At 37.6% G+C, this 14,505-nt stretch overlaps 1 protein-coding gene across 1 annotated transcript; it reads right to left on the reverse strand.

Annotated features, from left to right (window-relative positions):
• Positions 1-1,541: 1,541 nt before the first annotated feature.
• Positions 1,542-11,330, reverse strand: bco1 (beta-carotene oxygenase 1). The gene is made up of 11 exons (XM_052142209.1): positions 11,248-11,330; positions 9,447-9,575; positions 9,103-9,232; positions 8,727-8,874; positions 8,498-8,639; positions 6,621-6,841; positions 4,196-4,456; positions 2,169-2,265; positions 1,995-2,089; positions 1,813-1,924; positions 1,542-1,696 (listed from the first exon to the last, which is right to left on the reverse strand). The coding sequence occupies exons 1-11, from the start codon at positions 11,309-11,311 to the stop codon at positions 1,542-1,544; spliced, it is 1,554 nt and encodes a 517-aa protein (XP_051998169.1). The 5' UTR covers positions 11,312-11,330.
• Between the last annotated feature and the right edge of the window lie 3,175 nt (positions 11,331-14,505).

Consider the following 14,505-nt stretch of genomic DNA (forward strand, 5'->3'; position numbering starts at 1 on the left):
TACTAAGTGCCATTGGTGACCTTTTAAACATTACATTTTAAGCATGTACATCAACTCCAAACAAGCAAACAAAACATGTAAATGAGAAACGTGTTCAGTTATTTGAAGTTATAAAAGCTTAGCAAACCAGAGGTGTCCTGTTTTTTAAAGTGTTATACCAAATTTTCGAGCGATCTCCGCATACGAATATAGTCCCAGAGCTGGGATTAACCGTCACTTCACAAAACAACATCTAGTCACGTAGTGCCATTAATAAACCAACTGTGAAGTGCTACAGGAAACACTGAAAACACAACAGTGTTCATCAGCCCCATTTTACTTAATGCGTTTGTGAGGAGAGTATGGTTTGACATTCAGTAATTTTGCACAGAGGGGGGAGAAGGTAACAGGGACCCATCGAGTTTGTCATTCACTGTGCGGCAAGACAAGGTAAGACCATTTATATTCTAATATGAAAAACAATCTAAAATTGCCGCCCTGCACAACAAGTGCACTAGAGGGCGCCCCACGATCACACATCACTTACTGAAGCTCTGAATGGAGCTTTAATCAGTCGTGCAGCCTTAATGGGATACCCTATGGATTTCTCAGAGGTCAAAGTCTGCAGGTTTAGAGCATTTTGCATGGTTTTCCCCTCATCATGTACAAGTGCTACTTTTACAACTGTCACGTCAAATATGCAGGTTTTTCCTCATTAACGTGAAATGGTAAAGAATAGGAATTCAATATTGCATGTACTGAGGAATGCAGCTCTCCTATTATTATTTCTGGATTGAATGTTTGGTTTTCAAAAAAAACTGTAATATTACCGCACTACTTTATCTCTATATATGATTATCTCTCTTTCTAATTTAGAAGGGGCAGAACTCGATCCAAGTAGGATGTCGCTTAGGGCCCCAATATGCTCAGAAACGGCCCTGCATATATATATATATATATATATATATATATATATATATATATATATATATATATATATATAATAATCATAGAGTCAATTAAGATAATTGAATCAAAATCTAAAAATAATTCTGCTGAACATGAACAAAGATATTTAGAATAATATTTTAGCTCTGTAGGTCCATACAATGCAAGTGAATGGTGATCAGACATTTGTAGCTCCAAAAATCACTTACTATAAACATATAAGTAATCCATAAGACTCCAGTGGTTAAATCCATAACTTTAGCAGCAATGTAAAAGGTGTGGGGAAAAATAGAACAATACTTAAGTCCTTTTTTTACTCCAAATCTTCACTTTAACTTTCACTTTCAGAAACTAAACAGGCACCACATGTGGCTTTCAGATGTAAAATTGAAAAGATAATTTTTACCTGTTTCTCAACCACATCTATTATATCTATTCGGAAGATGTGGATTTAAACACTGGGGTCATATGGATTACATTTATTTTTCCTTTATGTGACAAATGTCTGAGAAAGTCATACACATCTGGGATGGCATGAGGGTGAGTAAATCATGAGAGAATTTAAATTTGTGTGTGAACTGTCCCTTTAAGAATGTCAGATGGCATCAAAATGCTTAACTGCTGTCTGGTATGAAGTATCCATGCATGTCCATGTGAAACTCTGCATCTATATATGCCCGGGCAACCTCTTTGAAAGATTTGCCATCAAGCACCAGAAGAAAGCTGCCTGGCCCGGGTTTAGTGTTTATGGCAGATGATAAGACTACACCTAAACATAAAAAAGACCCAAATATAAGTAACTTAAAGTTAGGATCAGTCAATGTAAATATTAATGTATAAAAATAAAACTCTACTTCAGTTTAATTGAGGCTTCAGTTAACTAACCATCATCCTCGTCAACTGCATCAGGCCTGGGAATGAAAACAGGTTCTGAGAGAACACAGTCGTCTTGCTTCCATTCAATCTGCTGCTTTGTCTCAACATCAACCTTTACAATCTGTAAAAGATCATCAGTCTTTAACACTGATACATAAAAATCGCAAAAATAGACAGTTCAATTTACATACCCTTGTGGACAGTGGGGACGTGTCCACACAACACATGTAAGCATATCTGTACTTCTTTCCGTTGAAATTGTAATTAATTCTCGGAAGTTCCACACCTAAATGCATTACATAGGGTTTAGACAATAGGATATAACATAGGTTGTATATGTTTTCATTAGGGTGTCATTAGCTTACCAACACAGAGAACCTCGCCTTGACACAGAAGTTTTCCATCTTTCTCCTTCACAGCACTTGCTGTCGTGTATTTAAGTTTGATCAGATCTTCACCTATCTCACCCTGTGTGTGCCAAAGACAAATTAGCTACAGCAGACATTCATGTTCATTTAGCAAATAAGCCTACATTGAAATGTCCTGCATTATCAGTGCTTGATAGACTGCGTCAGAAAAGTGTTTAAGTTATAGGTAAGTTCACGTTTTAGACTTTGGTTATAAAAAATTAAAAAAAACATTGGCCAAATTTACATGCACAAGAATATTCTGCTATAAATCAAAATTGGGTTATATTTCGATTAAGTACACAATTCATCATTTATACATGTTAAACCAATTGCCATAACCTGTTTAAGCCAATATGTTGGTTTTCTATAAATCCGAACGAGATAGCTGGCCATCATTTGTGGTGGTGTAGTGGTCTAAACCACATAACTGGTAAACTGGTAATCAGACGGTTGCTGGTTCGATCCACACAGCCACCAGCATTGTGTCCTTGAGCAAGGCACTTAACTCCAGGTTGCTCTGGGGGGATTGTCCCTGTAATAATTGCACTGTAAGTCGCTTTGGATAAAAGCGTCTGCCAAATGCATAAATGTAAATGTAATGTAATGAAAAGAGATAAATAAAAAACAAACAGTTAAAAGCATTGTACCCAAGAGCTAAGAACGGTTCAAGGAACAAAAACCGAATGGCCAAATGAATATATGAAAATGTATAGATGAGAATATATAATAGATGAGAATATATAGAAAATGTGGATTTTTTTTAAATAGTAAGAATACATTTATTGAAAGACTTTACTTTTTAGTTACTTTATACACTGGTGGCCAAAAGTTTGGAATAATGTACAGATTTTGCTGTTTCAGAAGGAAATTGGTACTTTAATTCACCAAAGTGGCATTCAGCTGATCACAAAGTATAATCAAGATATTACTGATGTAAAAAACTGTACTATCACTATTTGAAAAAAGTAATTTTTGATCAAATCTAGACAGCAGCATCACTCCAAACACCTTACCCTTGAGTAATCATGCTAAATTGATCATTTGGTACTAGACAATCTCTTGCCATTATATCAAACACAGCTGAAAGATATTTGGTTCATTAAATGAAGCTTAACATTGTCTTTGTGTTTGTTTTTGAGTTGCCACAATATGCAATAGACTGGCATGTCTTAAGGTCAATATTGGGTCAAAAATGGCAAAAAAGAAACGGCTTTCTCCAGAAACTCATCAGTCAATCATTGTTTTGAGGAATGAAGTTTATACAATGCTTGAAATTGCAAAAAAGATTTCATACAAAGGTGTAACTACAGTCTTCAAAGACAAAGCACAACTGGCTCTAACAAGGACAGAAAGAGATGTGGAAGACCAGATGTGCAACTGAACAAGAGGATAAGTACATCAGAGTCTCTAGTTTGAGAAATGTACGCCTCACATGTCCTCCGCTGACAGCTTCATTGAATTCTACCTGCTAAACAACAGTTTCTAAGTTACAGGGCTTGAAGCGCATGCCGTGGCCGAGTTACAGTGAACAGGAAGGAATCTGATTACAATCAGGTTATTGGAAAAATTGCTTTCCTGGGGGTCTCCAGTTTGTCCCAGATTGTAACTGTCTTATTAACTTTACTTTGAGGTTAATTTTTCTAATATGTGTTATTGTTCAGGACATGAATTAGAATGAGTTGATTAAATTGCTATGCACAGTTAATAAAAGTGCACCATAATAAACGATAAATCATCTCCGATTAGGAGAACAGAGTGAGAATAATATTCGTCGGAATACTCTGATTACAGTACAGGAACAGTCCAATTGCTATGAAGTCTGTAAACCTTTTTTTCAGAATGCAGGCATAACCAGAATATGGAGAGAATATTACGTGCATGTAAAGTGAATCATTGTGGCTACAAATGCATAAATATAAGTAGATGGAAGAAAGAAGGCCTAAAAGGGTTTTATACAGTGCTGCTCTGCAAACACCAACAACATGACAAACCTTGTCACTAATGGGCAACACAAATCTTTTGCACTTGGGCTTGCAGTAGGTAGTATTCAAGCTCATCTGCTCCTTGAGCTTGTCCAGGTAAAACACATCATACAAGCTGCCGTCATCATAGGTGATCACATCAAACACAACATGACCATCATCTTCAAAGGCATTCACTTGATGGTATACAGCCATTGCACCAGTGTAACATTTGATCCCAACTTCCTTCTTTGTCTTCCGGTCAATAAGATGAATCAGGGTCTGATGAATATGAGAGAAATCACAAGCAAAGTTTAGAGCAGCAAGGTAAGGAGCTGAACTGTTTCATACAGCTTCATAATGCAGCACCATGATCATGTTATTCTGTTCACAGTGTTTCTGCTGTGTAACAGCTTCGGCTATATACAATAAATAAAATGATGTCTGGGTTACTACATTCAGTATGTTTTTTAGGCTAGTTGGGACAACATTTGGGGGAATATTGTTGGTCTAACATAACCCCCCCCCTCCTTGGTTCAAGCTCCAGCTCCGTCAAGATACCACTGTAGGGCCCTTGAGCAAGGCCCTTGACCCTATCTGCTCCAGGGGCACTGTTTCATGGCTGACCCCAGCTCTGACCCCAGCTTAGTTGGCATATGCGAAAACAACTGCATTGCTCTGTACCTGTACTCTGCACAATGACAAAGACAATAAAGTTGAATCTTAATCTTAATTATGAAATGAGGAGGGATCGCATTTAATACCCAATAGTAACTTCTCTACACAGAATGGAACCCAAGTCCTAAAGTGTAGCTATAAAGTGCTTAAAAAGGGACAGTTCACCCAAAAATGAAGATTCTCTCATCATTTACTCACCCTCATGCCATCCCAGATGTGTATGACTTTCTTCTGCAGAATTCTAAGAATATCTCAGCTCTGTAGGTCAACACAGTGCAACTGAATGGTGACCGAAACTTAGAAGCTCCAAAAAGCACATAAAGGCAGCATAAAAGTAATCCATAAGACTCAATGGCTTAATCCATGTCTTTGAAGTGATCCAGTCAGTTTTAGGTTTGAATGGACCAAAGCATAACTCCTTATTCACTATAAATCATGATGTAAGCAGTCTCCTTGGCTCCATGATTTTAAGCTCGATAGCACTGCTAGCGCCATCTAGTACTCAAGCACTGAGAAGTGTAATCAATCTGAAAATCATGATCGTGTCTAGAGACTGCAATGGCAAGGTGTACAGTGAAAAGGGAGTTACATTTTGGTCTGTTCTCATCCAAAACCAATTAAATCGCTACAGAAGACATGGAATAAACCACTAAGGCTTATGGATTAACCTTTATGCTGCCTTAATGTGCTTTTTGGAGCTTTTTTTTCACCATTCACTTGCATTGTATGGACCGTCACAGCTGAGATATTCTTCTAAAAATCGTAATTTGTGTTTTGCTGAATAAAGTCATACACATCTGGTATGACATGAGGGTGAGTAAATTATAGGAACATTTTCAATTTGTGGGTGAACTATTCCTTAAAAGGATGTAGTTCACCTAAAAATACAAATTCTGTCACCATTTATTCATGTTGTTCCAAAACCAAATGACTTTCTTTTGTGGAACGCAAAAACAGATTAGACAAAATGTTAGCTTTAGTCACCATTTCATTTTGCCACATCTTTTTCTCATACAATGGAAGTGAATGGTGACTGAGGCTAAAATTCTGCTTAACATCTTTTATATTCCACTGATGAAAGAAAGTCATGTGGGTTTTGAACAACATGTGAGTAAAGGTAAAAAAGCACTTTCATTTTTAGTGTGAAATATCCCTTTAAATATTGTGTATTCAGTCTGACTCACTAAATAAGTGCCGTTCAAGTGAGTGCTGTTAACTGTTAATATGAGCACTGAATACATACACACTGCTTAAGCAAGCTGTGTGAAACTGAGGGGTTTATGTTAGACCTACAATATTCCCCCAAATGTTGTCCCAACTACCCTAACAGACTTTTCTTAAACAATGTTGCTAATTTGTGAGCTCCCAGCATTCATTGCTGTTTGTTAACTTTATTTATGCTGTATTTGTTGTCTTTTGTTGTCACTGTTAGTCAATTGTTGTGTAGTGATGTTAGGAGATTATCTTTTAACTTTGAGGTTTGTGTATTAAGGGTTGAGGTCTATTGAATGTCTGTCAAGACAGCTTTCTGCAAAGGCAAAGATTGCAGTTAACGTCATGGTGTCTTAATTGTCCTCAATAAGAAAACTACTAAATTCTTGTTTAGCCAACTATCAAGTCACAGTATGCAAACTTTCATTTTATCCCCATGTCAATTGCTTTACCTTAATGCATCACGTTGCCTTGATATTTATATGTTTATTCAAAAATCATTGTTTTACAGTGCGGGCGTGCACTCAGACAAAGATCTGAAAGAGCCAATTCTTACGTTGTCTTCAGGGTGGAATTTCATGCAGCTGGCCCAGCTGACCTTCCTCATATAGGCTGTGGCCATTTTCAGGATATCAAGCTTCATGGGCTGCTCAATGAAGATGAAGTAGTTGTCGGTCATGCCGAAGCTGTGGTAATAGCTGGGTGTGAGGAGCGTGCGGCAGGGCACAGTGCAGACCACCTCGGCGTTCTTCAAGGGTTGAGACCCATTTGAGCCACCTATTTAAAGAACAATACAGTTTAGAAACTGGCTAGTACTTACAGTGCTTGCAAGGCAGCACTGAATTGATGATATTCCTTAAACATTCTTGTAAGGGTTTGTTTTTAACCTTTCTCTTAAAGGAACACTTCTCCCAAAAATGAAAAATCTCTCATCGTTTACTCACCCTCAAGCCATCTCAGATGTGTATGACCTTCTTTCTTCCGCTGAACGCAAATTAAGAATTTAGAAGAATATTTCAACTGTAGGTGCATACAATGCAAAGTGAATGGTGACAAAATCTTTGAAGCTCTATAAAGCACATAAAGCCAGCATGAAAGGCAACATTTTGGTCTGTTCTCACTTAAAATCACCATCGTAGTCTCAAGACACGATTGCGGTATAAAGTTTAATTTCCTAGTGCATGACGCATGCATACAGCTCTAGAAGGTGCTAGGAAGCATTGTTGAGCTGGAAATCTTAATCATCAAGGAGACTAATGATGTCAATATATACAGTGAAAAGGAGTTACATTTTGGTCTGTACTCACCCAGAATAGATTGGATCACTTCAGAAGGCATGGATTAAACAACTGGAGTCATATGGATTACTTTTAAACTGCCTTAAAGTGCTTTTTTCACTTGCATTGTGAGGACCAACAAAGCTTAAATGTTCTTCTAAAAATCTTCATTTGTGTTCTGCAGAAGGAGGAAAATCTTACACATCTGGGATGGCATGAGGGTGAGTAAATGATGAGAGAATTTTCATTTTTGGGTGAGCTATACCTTGAACTATTAAACTCATGCCATTAGTCATGCAATCAGCCTGAACCGAACCAAAATCTAAAACGTATACATATGCGTAAATTATCTTTAACTGTCAAGAATGCTGCCATTGTAACACCTTTTACACGACATCACAACAGTCAAGTGGGAGCTCTCGTAAAATTCAGAGACGTAAAAGTTTCTTACATGTCGGAAACTCATTTCGGTAATTCCGACATGATGTGAACGCATCATTAGTATGTCATTTCATGCTTAAAGGTGAGATATCTTCTGCGTCACTGGCGATACCAAACTATATTGCAAATAATGATCCAACACTGTTCGGGGGGGGGGGGGTTAACTACCCCTGGAGTTGCGAGTTCGAATCCAGGATGTGCCGAGTGACTCCAGCCAGGTCTCCTAAGCAACCAAATTGGCCCGGTTGCTAGGGAGGTTAGAGTGACATGGGGTAACCTCCTTGTTGTCGCAATTAGTGGTTCTCGCTCTCAATGGCGCGTGTGGTAAGTTGTGCATGGATCATGGAGAGTTGCATGAGTCTCCACATGCTGAGAGTCTCTGCGGTGTCATGCACAACTAGCCACCTGATAAGATGCGCAGATTGACTGTCTCAGAAGCGGAGGCAACGGAGACTTGTCCTCCGCCACCCTGATTGAAGTGAGTAACCGTGCCACCACAAGGACCTACTAAGTAGTGGGAATTGGGCATTCCAAATTGGGAAAAAATTCATATTTAAAAAAAATAACAAAAAAGTTTGAGATGGGGCAAGCATTTTAAGTTTGAAACATCAAAAATATTACACACTTCCACCTTTAAAATAATAAGTTGCATCACAATGAAAGAACATTCATGAAGAGATCTCCATCCCCATCTTTAAAATGACAAAATACTTACTTCCTCCTGCAACCTTGAATAATGTGTATTTAGTTTTGCCCTTCTCTGCAATGGATGTTCCCATACTGTAGCTATTTCCCTCTTTATCATAATGTGTATGTGATGCAACTATATTTACAGGAAGGTGCTTCAGGTAGTCCACCTGGAAAGCAATAAGAATATTTCATGAGAACATGTGACCAAAAATGAAGCAATATATTTCGCAGGCATCCAAAAGCAAATGTTTTACCTTGTCATGAGTCTCTAAGGTGATGGGGTCAATTTTACGAATATAGTTGGTTTCCGATGTGGCATGGTACTCATTTCCATATTTGATTATGTTATTGGCGCAGTTGTCTGTGAAGTCTGGGATGGTGTGGCTCAGAAAGGTGATCACTCTAAGCAGAGATTTCAAAGGACAGTTTATTTACAAGGATGCTCTCAAATATGCTTATTCTACATATCATTATATATTGTTGAAGCATAACGTGTCCATGCACTTTCTTTATATACATCAAGATTTTAGGTTTAAAATGAATCTGAATGTATAATGCGAAAATTATATATATATATACACAATTACAACTGCAATGGAATCAATTGCATCCGTGCGTGGCATTACTTACTTGGAGAATATATTTTTGCAGGGGTCTGGGTAAGCCATGGTCCCCATTTCTGACACCACTATTCTGTTGGCCTGTGTGTTGGAGTTGTATGTGTCCCCTCGAAGAAATCTGCTCCTGTATGTCACCTCACCTGCAAATGAATGAACACAATCTGAAAATGCAGGTATATTCATGCAAAGTGTTCCAATAACAAAGTTCCCTCGGTACAATATAAACCCAAAACCCAAATGTTAGCTAAGTGCTAATAAAAGACAACCTTTGCATTATGAGTAATCAGATAATGCTTTTATTACGTCAACACTCAAGTCATTGGATGAAACTATAGCATGAAAGAAGGTAAATACCATTTTTGATAATGAAATTATGTAACAGTGCCATTCCATCAAACCAATGGTTGTATGAAGTCTCTCCCACCGAGAAGAGGCCAGGCCCGTTGCGTATAAGCGTCCCCTGTAGCCATTCCGGAAGCATCCCTGCAGAGATAACAGCATTTGTGGCATAATATTGATTACCACAAAAAATGAACAGCAAACATCTAGTTCACAGTGAGGCACTTACATTGGTAGTGAATGGGCCCAAATTTTGGAGGGTTTAAAGGCAGAAATGTGAAGCTTATAATTTTCTAAAAGCACTTACATTAATCCTGTAAAAACGTGTGGATTATTTGAGCAGTGAAGTTGTTTAAATCATAATTTTTACAGTAATTTAGGGTTTATGGAGTCATGGATGGTTTTCTATCCCTATAAGTTATATAAAACCATAAATATTTAAAAGTCAATTTAATAAAGAAATCTCCTAATGCCTCTTCTGTTCTGCAACTTCACATTTGCTCTAGCTGTGTACTATTCTGGTTTATTTATTTATTACACCATCACTTTGGATAGAAGCATCTAAACCAGGGGTGGGGGACGTCAGGCCTCAGGGCCGTATAAGGCCCGCGAGATAATTTCACCCGGCCTGCGAGGCCATTTGAGAAATAATTTGAAAATCAAAAAATGGCCTTGATTCAATTAACCTGAAAAACAATTCCTTTCAAATAATGTTTACAAATAATTTGACATGATAACAACACAAAATATTGAATAATAGACAGAACTTTTAGTGTGTTTGGTGTGCGAGCACGTAACGGAAAGCGTACATTAATTTCAACCCACAGTCAGAACTTGAAAGCAATTGTATGGCCTGCGAATAATTTCGTAAATACTCAAATGGCCCTTAATGGAAAAAAGGTTCCCCACCCCTGATATAAAAGACTAAATGAAAATGCAACAAATATTCAGAGGGTTTTTCTTTTCACCTGCAAGTTATCAAAAACGTTTTGTGATGTCTGCAATAATAATTAAAAAAAATTCAGTAGATGTCAATATCAATATTGAGTCAATCTCAATATTTAGCATAATCAGTCATTCTTAACTGACAACTCTTCTTTGTTCTGAGCTGCCGGATGGTAATATGACAATCGGACATTTTATAACAATCATAAATTATTTTTAATTATGACTGATAGCCTAGGAGGAGACAAAAAAGTTATGTTTTGGGTCTGTTCTCATCCACAATCCACTGGATCACTTCAGAAGACATGGATTAAACCAATGGAGTTTTATGGATTACTTTTATGCTGCCTTTATATGCTTTCTGGAGCTTCAAAGACCTGGTCACCATTCACTTGCATTGTATGGACCTACAGTGTTCTGCTGAAGCAAGAAATTCATACACATCTGGGATGGCAAGAGGGTTAGTAAATGATGAGCATTTTCATTATTGGGTGAACTATCCCTTTAATAAAGAATAAAAAGTGTGCGTGTCCAAACTGTATAGATGTATTTTTGTCACAACATAACAGCTGCAAAGAAGTCTATATATACAGTGATATATGTAATGTGCAAACTGCAAAAGATGCGGTACTGATTTAATTTGATTTGAAATACTAAATAGTTGCTTTGTGAATCCTGGATGGATTGTTTACAATATCACCTACATATACCAAAGTCAAACTTTCCCTCGTGAACAATAAAAGACAATATAGTGTTGTCCACATGGTCTGTGTCCAAGTATTTTAACAGCCATGCAACCTAAAGTACTTGGACTGTCACTGCACTCAAAAACCAGCTGTGTTTCTGTATGGTAAGTATTGCCTTCACCTACCTTGCACAACAGCTTTGATGGGTTCAGGATGTTCTTCCTTGTTTTTACCATAGTCGTACTGCATCTTTTCCCGTATTCTCCCAAATCTCTCTCTAATATGGGAAAATGGATAAACAGTGCAAGACAACCTGTTTATATACCTTCATGAAGGTGAAGACTCTGCCCATCAGCACAGAACAATCAAAGCGCCTTGATGTTTATTGTTACAGTGTGTTCTTTCTTATCTAGCTCATTACAGTCCTATATCAATACAGAAATCACAGAAGGGTAATATTTGTTAACATCTGAACAACAACGTTTATCTGTTTACTTAAAGCGATAGTTCGCACAAAAATGAAATTTCTGTCATGATCTACCCAGCCTCATGTTGCTCCAAATGTGTAGGTCTTTACTTGCAAGCAACAGCAGTGTCCGGAACTCAGAAGAATGGAAGAATTAATTAAATTGTCAAATTTAAGTCATGTGTTGGGTAAGTTAAAAAAATAGTAATCCCCTACAAATGACGAATAACTACTACAAAACTGCAAGTGTATTACCTGACCATATACTTCATAGAAAAAGTAATCACGTTACATTTATGCATTTTGGCAGACGCTTTTATCCAAAGTGACTTACAGAGCACTTATTACAGGGACAATCCCCCCGGAGCAACCTGGAGTTAAGTGCCTTGCTCAAGGACACAATGGTGGTGGCTGTGGGGATCAAACCAGCGACCTTCTGATTACCAGTTATGTGCTTTAGCACACTATGCCATCACCACGTTACAAATTGCTTTTCTTTTTGGTTACAGTACTTTCTAAAACCATTTTCACAGACCAGTTTTGGTTTTTGCACACCATTTCCTTCTTGTGGGGGCCTGGGTAGCTTAGCGAGTATTGACGCTGACCACCACCTGGAGTCGTGATTTTCCAAAAGCCATAGCCAAAAACATTTTTTATTTATTTTTGTTTTTATTTTGCTGAACCTTCCCGAAAAAGGGAACAAAGTGATTTTAAATGCTGGTAACCGTTTATAACTGGTTAATATCATTCCGTTAATGTTTTCATGAAACTAAAGGCCAAAGGGTTTATCACAGTACATTTTTGGAACTAAACCACTTCATGATGCCTGAAAAAATGAAACATGTACTTTGATCCTGAAGGAAACTGCTACATTTATTTGCCAAATTGCCTGTTCAAGTCAAGTCAAGTGGTTTTTATTGTCGTTTCAACCATATACAGTTAGTACAGGACACAGCAAAACGAGACAACGTTCCTCCAGGACCATGGTGCTACATAAAAACAACAAAGGACCAACATAGGACCACATGAGACAACACAACGAAATAAAATACCTATATAAATAAACCTATATATACCTATATAAAGTGCACCTGCAAACATGTCCAAAAAGTACAGGACAGTACAACAAATTACTGACAATGAACAGGACAATAGACAGTGCAGCGCCGACCAGTACTCAGTAGTGCAAAAAGATGACAGTTTCTAAAAATGTAAACATAACATACTATGAGATAATGTTCTATGCACATAGCAGTTATTGAGGTAGCAGACAGTTATAAAGTGACAGTAATTAAAGTGCAACTCAGGACACGTGTGTGTGTCAAACCAGTCTCTGAGTATTGAGGAGTCTGATGGCTTGGGGGAAGAAGCTGTTACACAGTCTGGCCGTGAGGGCCCGAATGCTTCGGTACCTCTTGCCAGACGGGAGGAGGGTAAAGAGTTTGTGTGAGGGGTGTGTGGGGTCGTCCACAATGCTGGTTGCTTTGCGGATACAGTGTTGTGGATGTTGCATTCTGTGGATGAAGACAACTATGTAATATTACTACAAATACATGCACAGCTAATCCAGATACAAGGAAAACAATATTAGTGGTAAAAAGTATTTTCTCAATTGTGTCCCAGTCTTCACTGAGTTGTTGTTAGCTATGATGCATTCATACAGATTTGATGCTGTTGTTTTGACTGTTAAACAGATCTGTAATTAAAATGACTGAACTGTTAATTAACCGTATGCTTGTTATGATTTTTATATTGATGAATCCACCACACAAGAGAAAATTGGCTTATTTTCTTTTATTTTGGTGAGGCAAGTGGCTTATTTTGGGTTTGTTATTCCAGAACATGTTCCTTGTTTCTCTTGGCAACACTGCAGCTGGTATATCACCCACCCCTTAGCACAGAGTACAGTCATTTATTTATTTTTTTGGTTCTAACCGGTAACTTTTGGAAAGGAGTTCCAAAAGTTACTGAACTTCTGAAATGGGATGAATGAGCCGGAATACATTTTTTTTTTTTAGTTTTCAGTCTCTGGCAATAAAAAATTACTTTGTAATCAGATAACACCAAAGACTGTTAATTACAACCTTAGTGTTTTGAATAAAATCAAAGTGTTTTTTTGGAGTATGTTCATTGCCACTTTTCAAACACTTATCGATGAAATGCACTTATATAGCACCTTTTTAAGCTGTATTCAAAGCTCTTTACACTGCGTCTCATTCACCCATTCACACACCAATGACGAGAGCGCTGCCATGCAAGGCGCTAGCCTGCCATTGGGAGCAACTTGGGGTTCAGTGTCTTGCCCTAGGACACTTCGGAAAGTCGTGTGGGCCGGGAATCTAACCACCAACCCTGCGAATAGTGGACAAACTCTACCGCTCTACAATCTGAGCCACAGCCACCCTGAAATCATCAAATTAAAAATTTTATCATAAAATGACAGAATATAATTTTAAGTAGGTGATATCTCCACACACTGGGACAATTATTTTGAACACTTTATGACCCATTATTAACAAAATCCTTAAAGTAAGGGGTTAGAGTAGTTTTACTGTTACTAGAAAGCAGAATACAATGAAATTGCCAGGATCACTCAACAACTTTTGAGTATGACAGTTAAAATGAATTTGTAGGTAGTGAATAATAAGAATGGTTACAGCTATACTGGGAGCTTATCCCAGTATAGATGAGAAACTAATACATAGGTCATACTTAAACTACAAATTACAATAAAAGAGATTGGTCAAATAAAAGCAAAAGAAACGAATGGACTCAAACCCACAGTCTCTTCGACATGAGAGCACTTTGTTTCTTTGTATCTGGAGTGCATGTTCCTGTGTGATCATGTTGAAACTTCAGTATAGATTACATTTTAAACATCATTTCAGAGAATTTAAGCAATGATTTACAATGCTATTTTTTTTGTTGTCTAGCCTCCATTTTTCATTTAAATTGTTGTTGCAGCAACAGTTCAGAA

The sequence above is a fragment of the Xyrauchen texanus genome, chromosome 1 (genome assembly GCF_025860055.1).
Source record: "Xyrauchen texanus isolate HMW12.3.18 chromosome 1, RBS_HiC_50CHRs, whole genome shotgun sequence".
Taxonomy (NCBI): domain Eukaryota; kingdom Metazoa; phylum Chordata; class Actinopteri; order Cypriniformes; family Catostomidae; genus Xyrauchen; species Xyrauchen texanus.

Bases quoted from the DNA above. Each gene is read 5' to 3' on its own strand.
- bco1 (XM_052142209.1), bottom strand. From the start codon at position 11,311: ATGCAGTACGACTATGGTAAAAACAAGGAAGAACATCCTGAACCCATC. The intron at 6,842-8,497 runs GTAAGTATTTTG...TTCTTTAAATAG, and splicing joins ATTCAAGGTTGCAGGAGGAA to GTGGCTCAAATGGGTCTCAA. The intron at 2,266-4,195 runs GTTGTTGGTGTT...ACACAGGGTGAG, and splicing joins TTAGTGACAAGGTTTGTCAT to ATAGGTGAAGATCTGATCAA.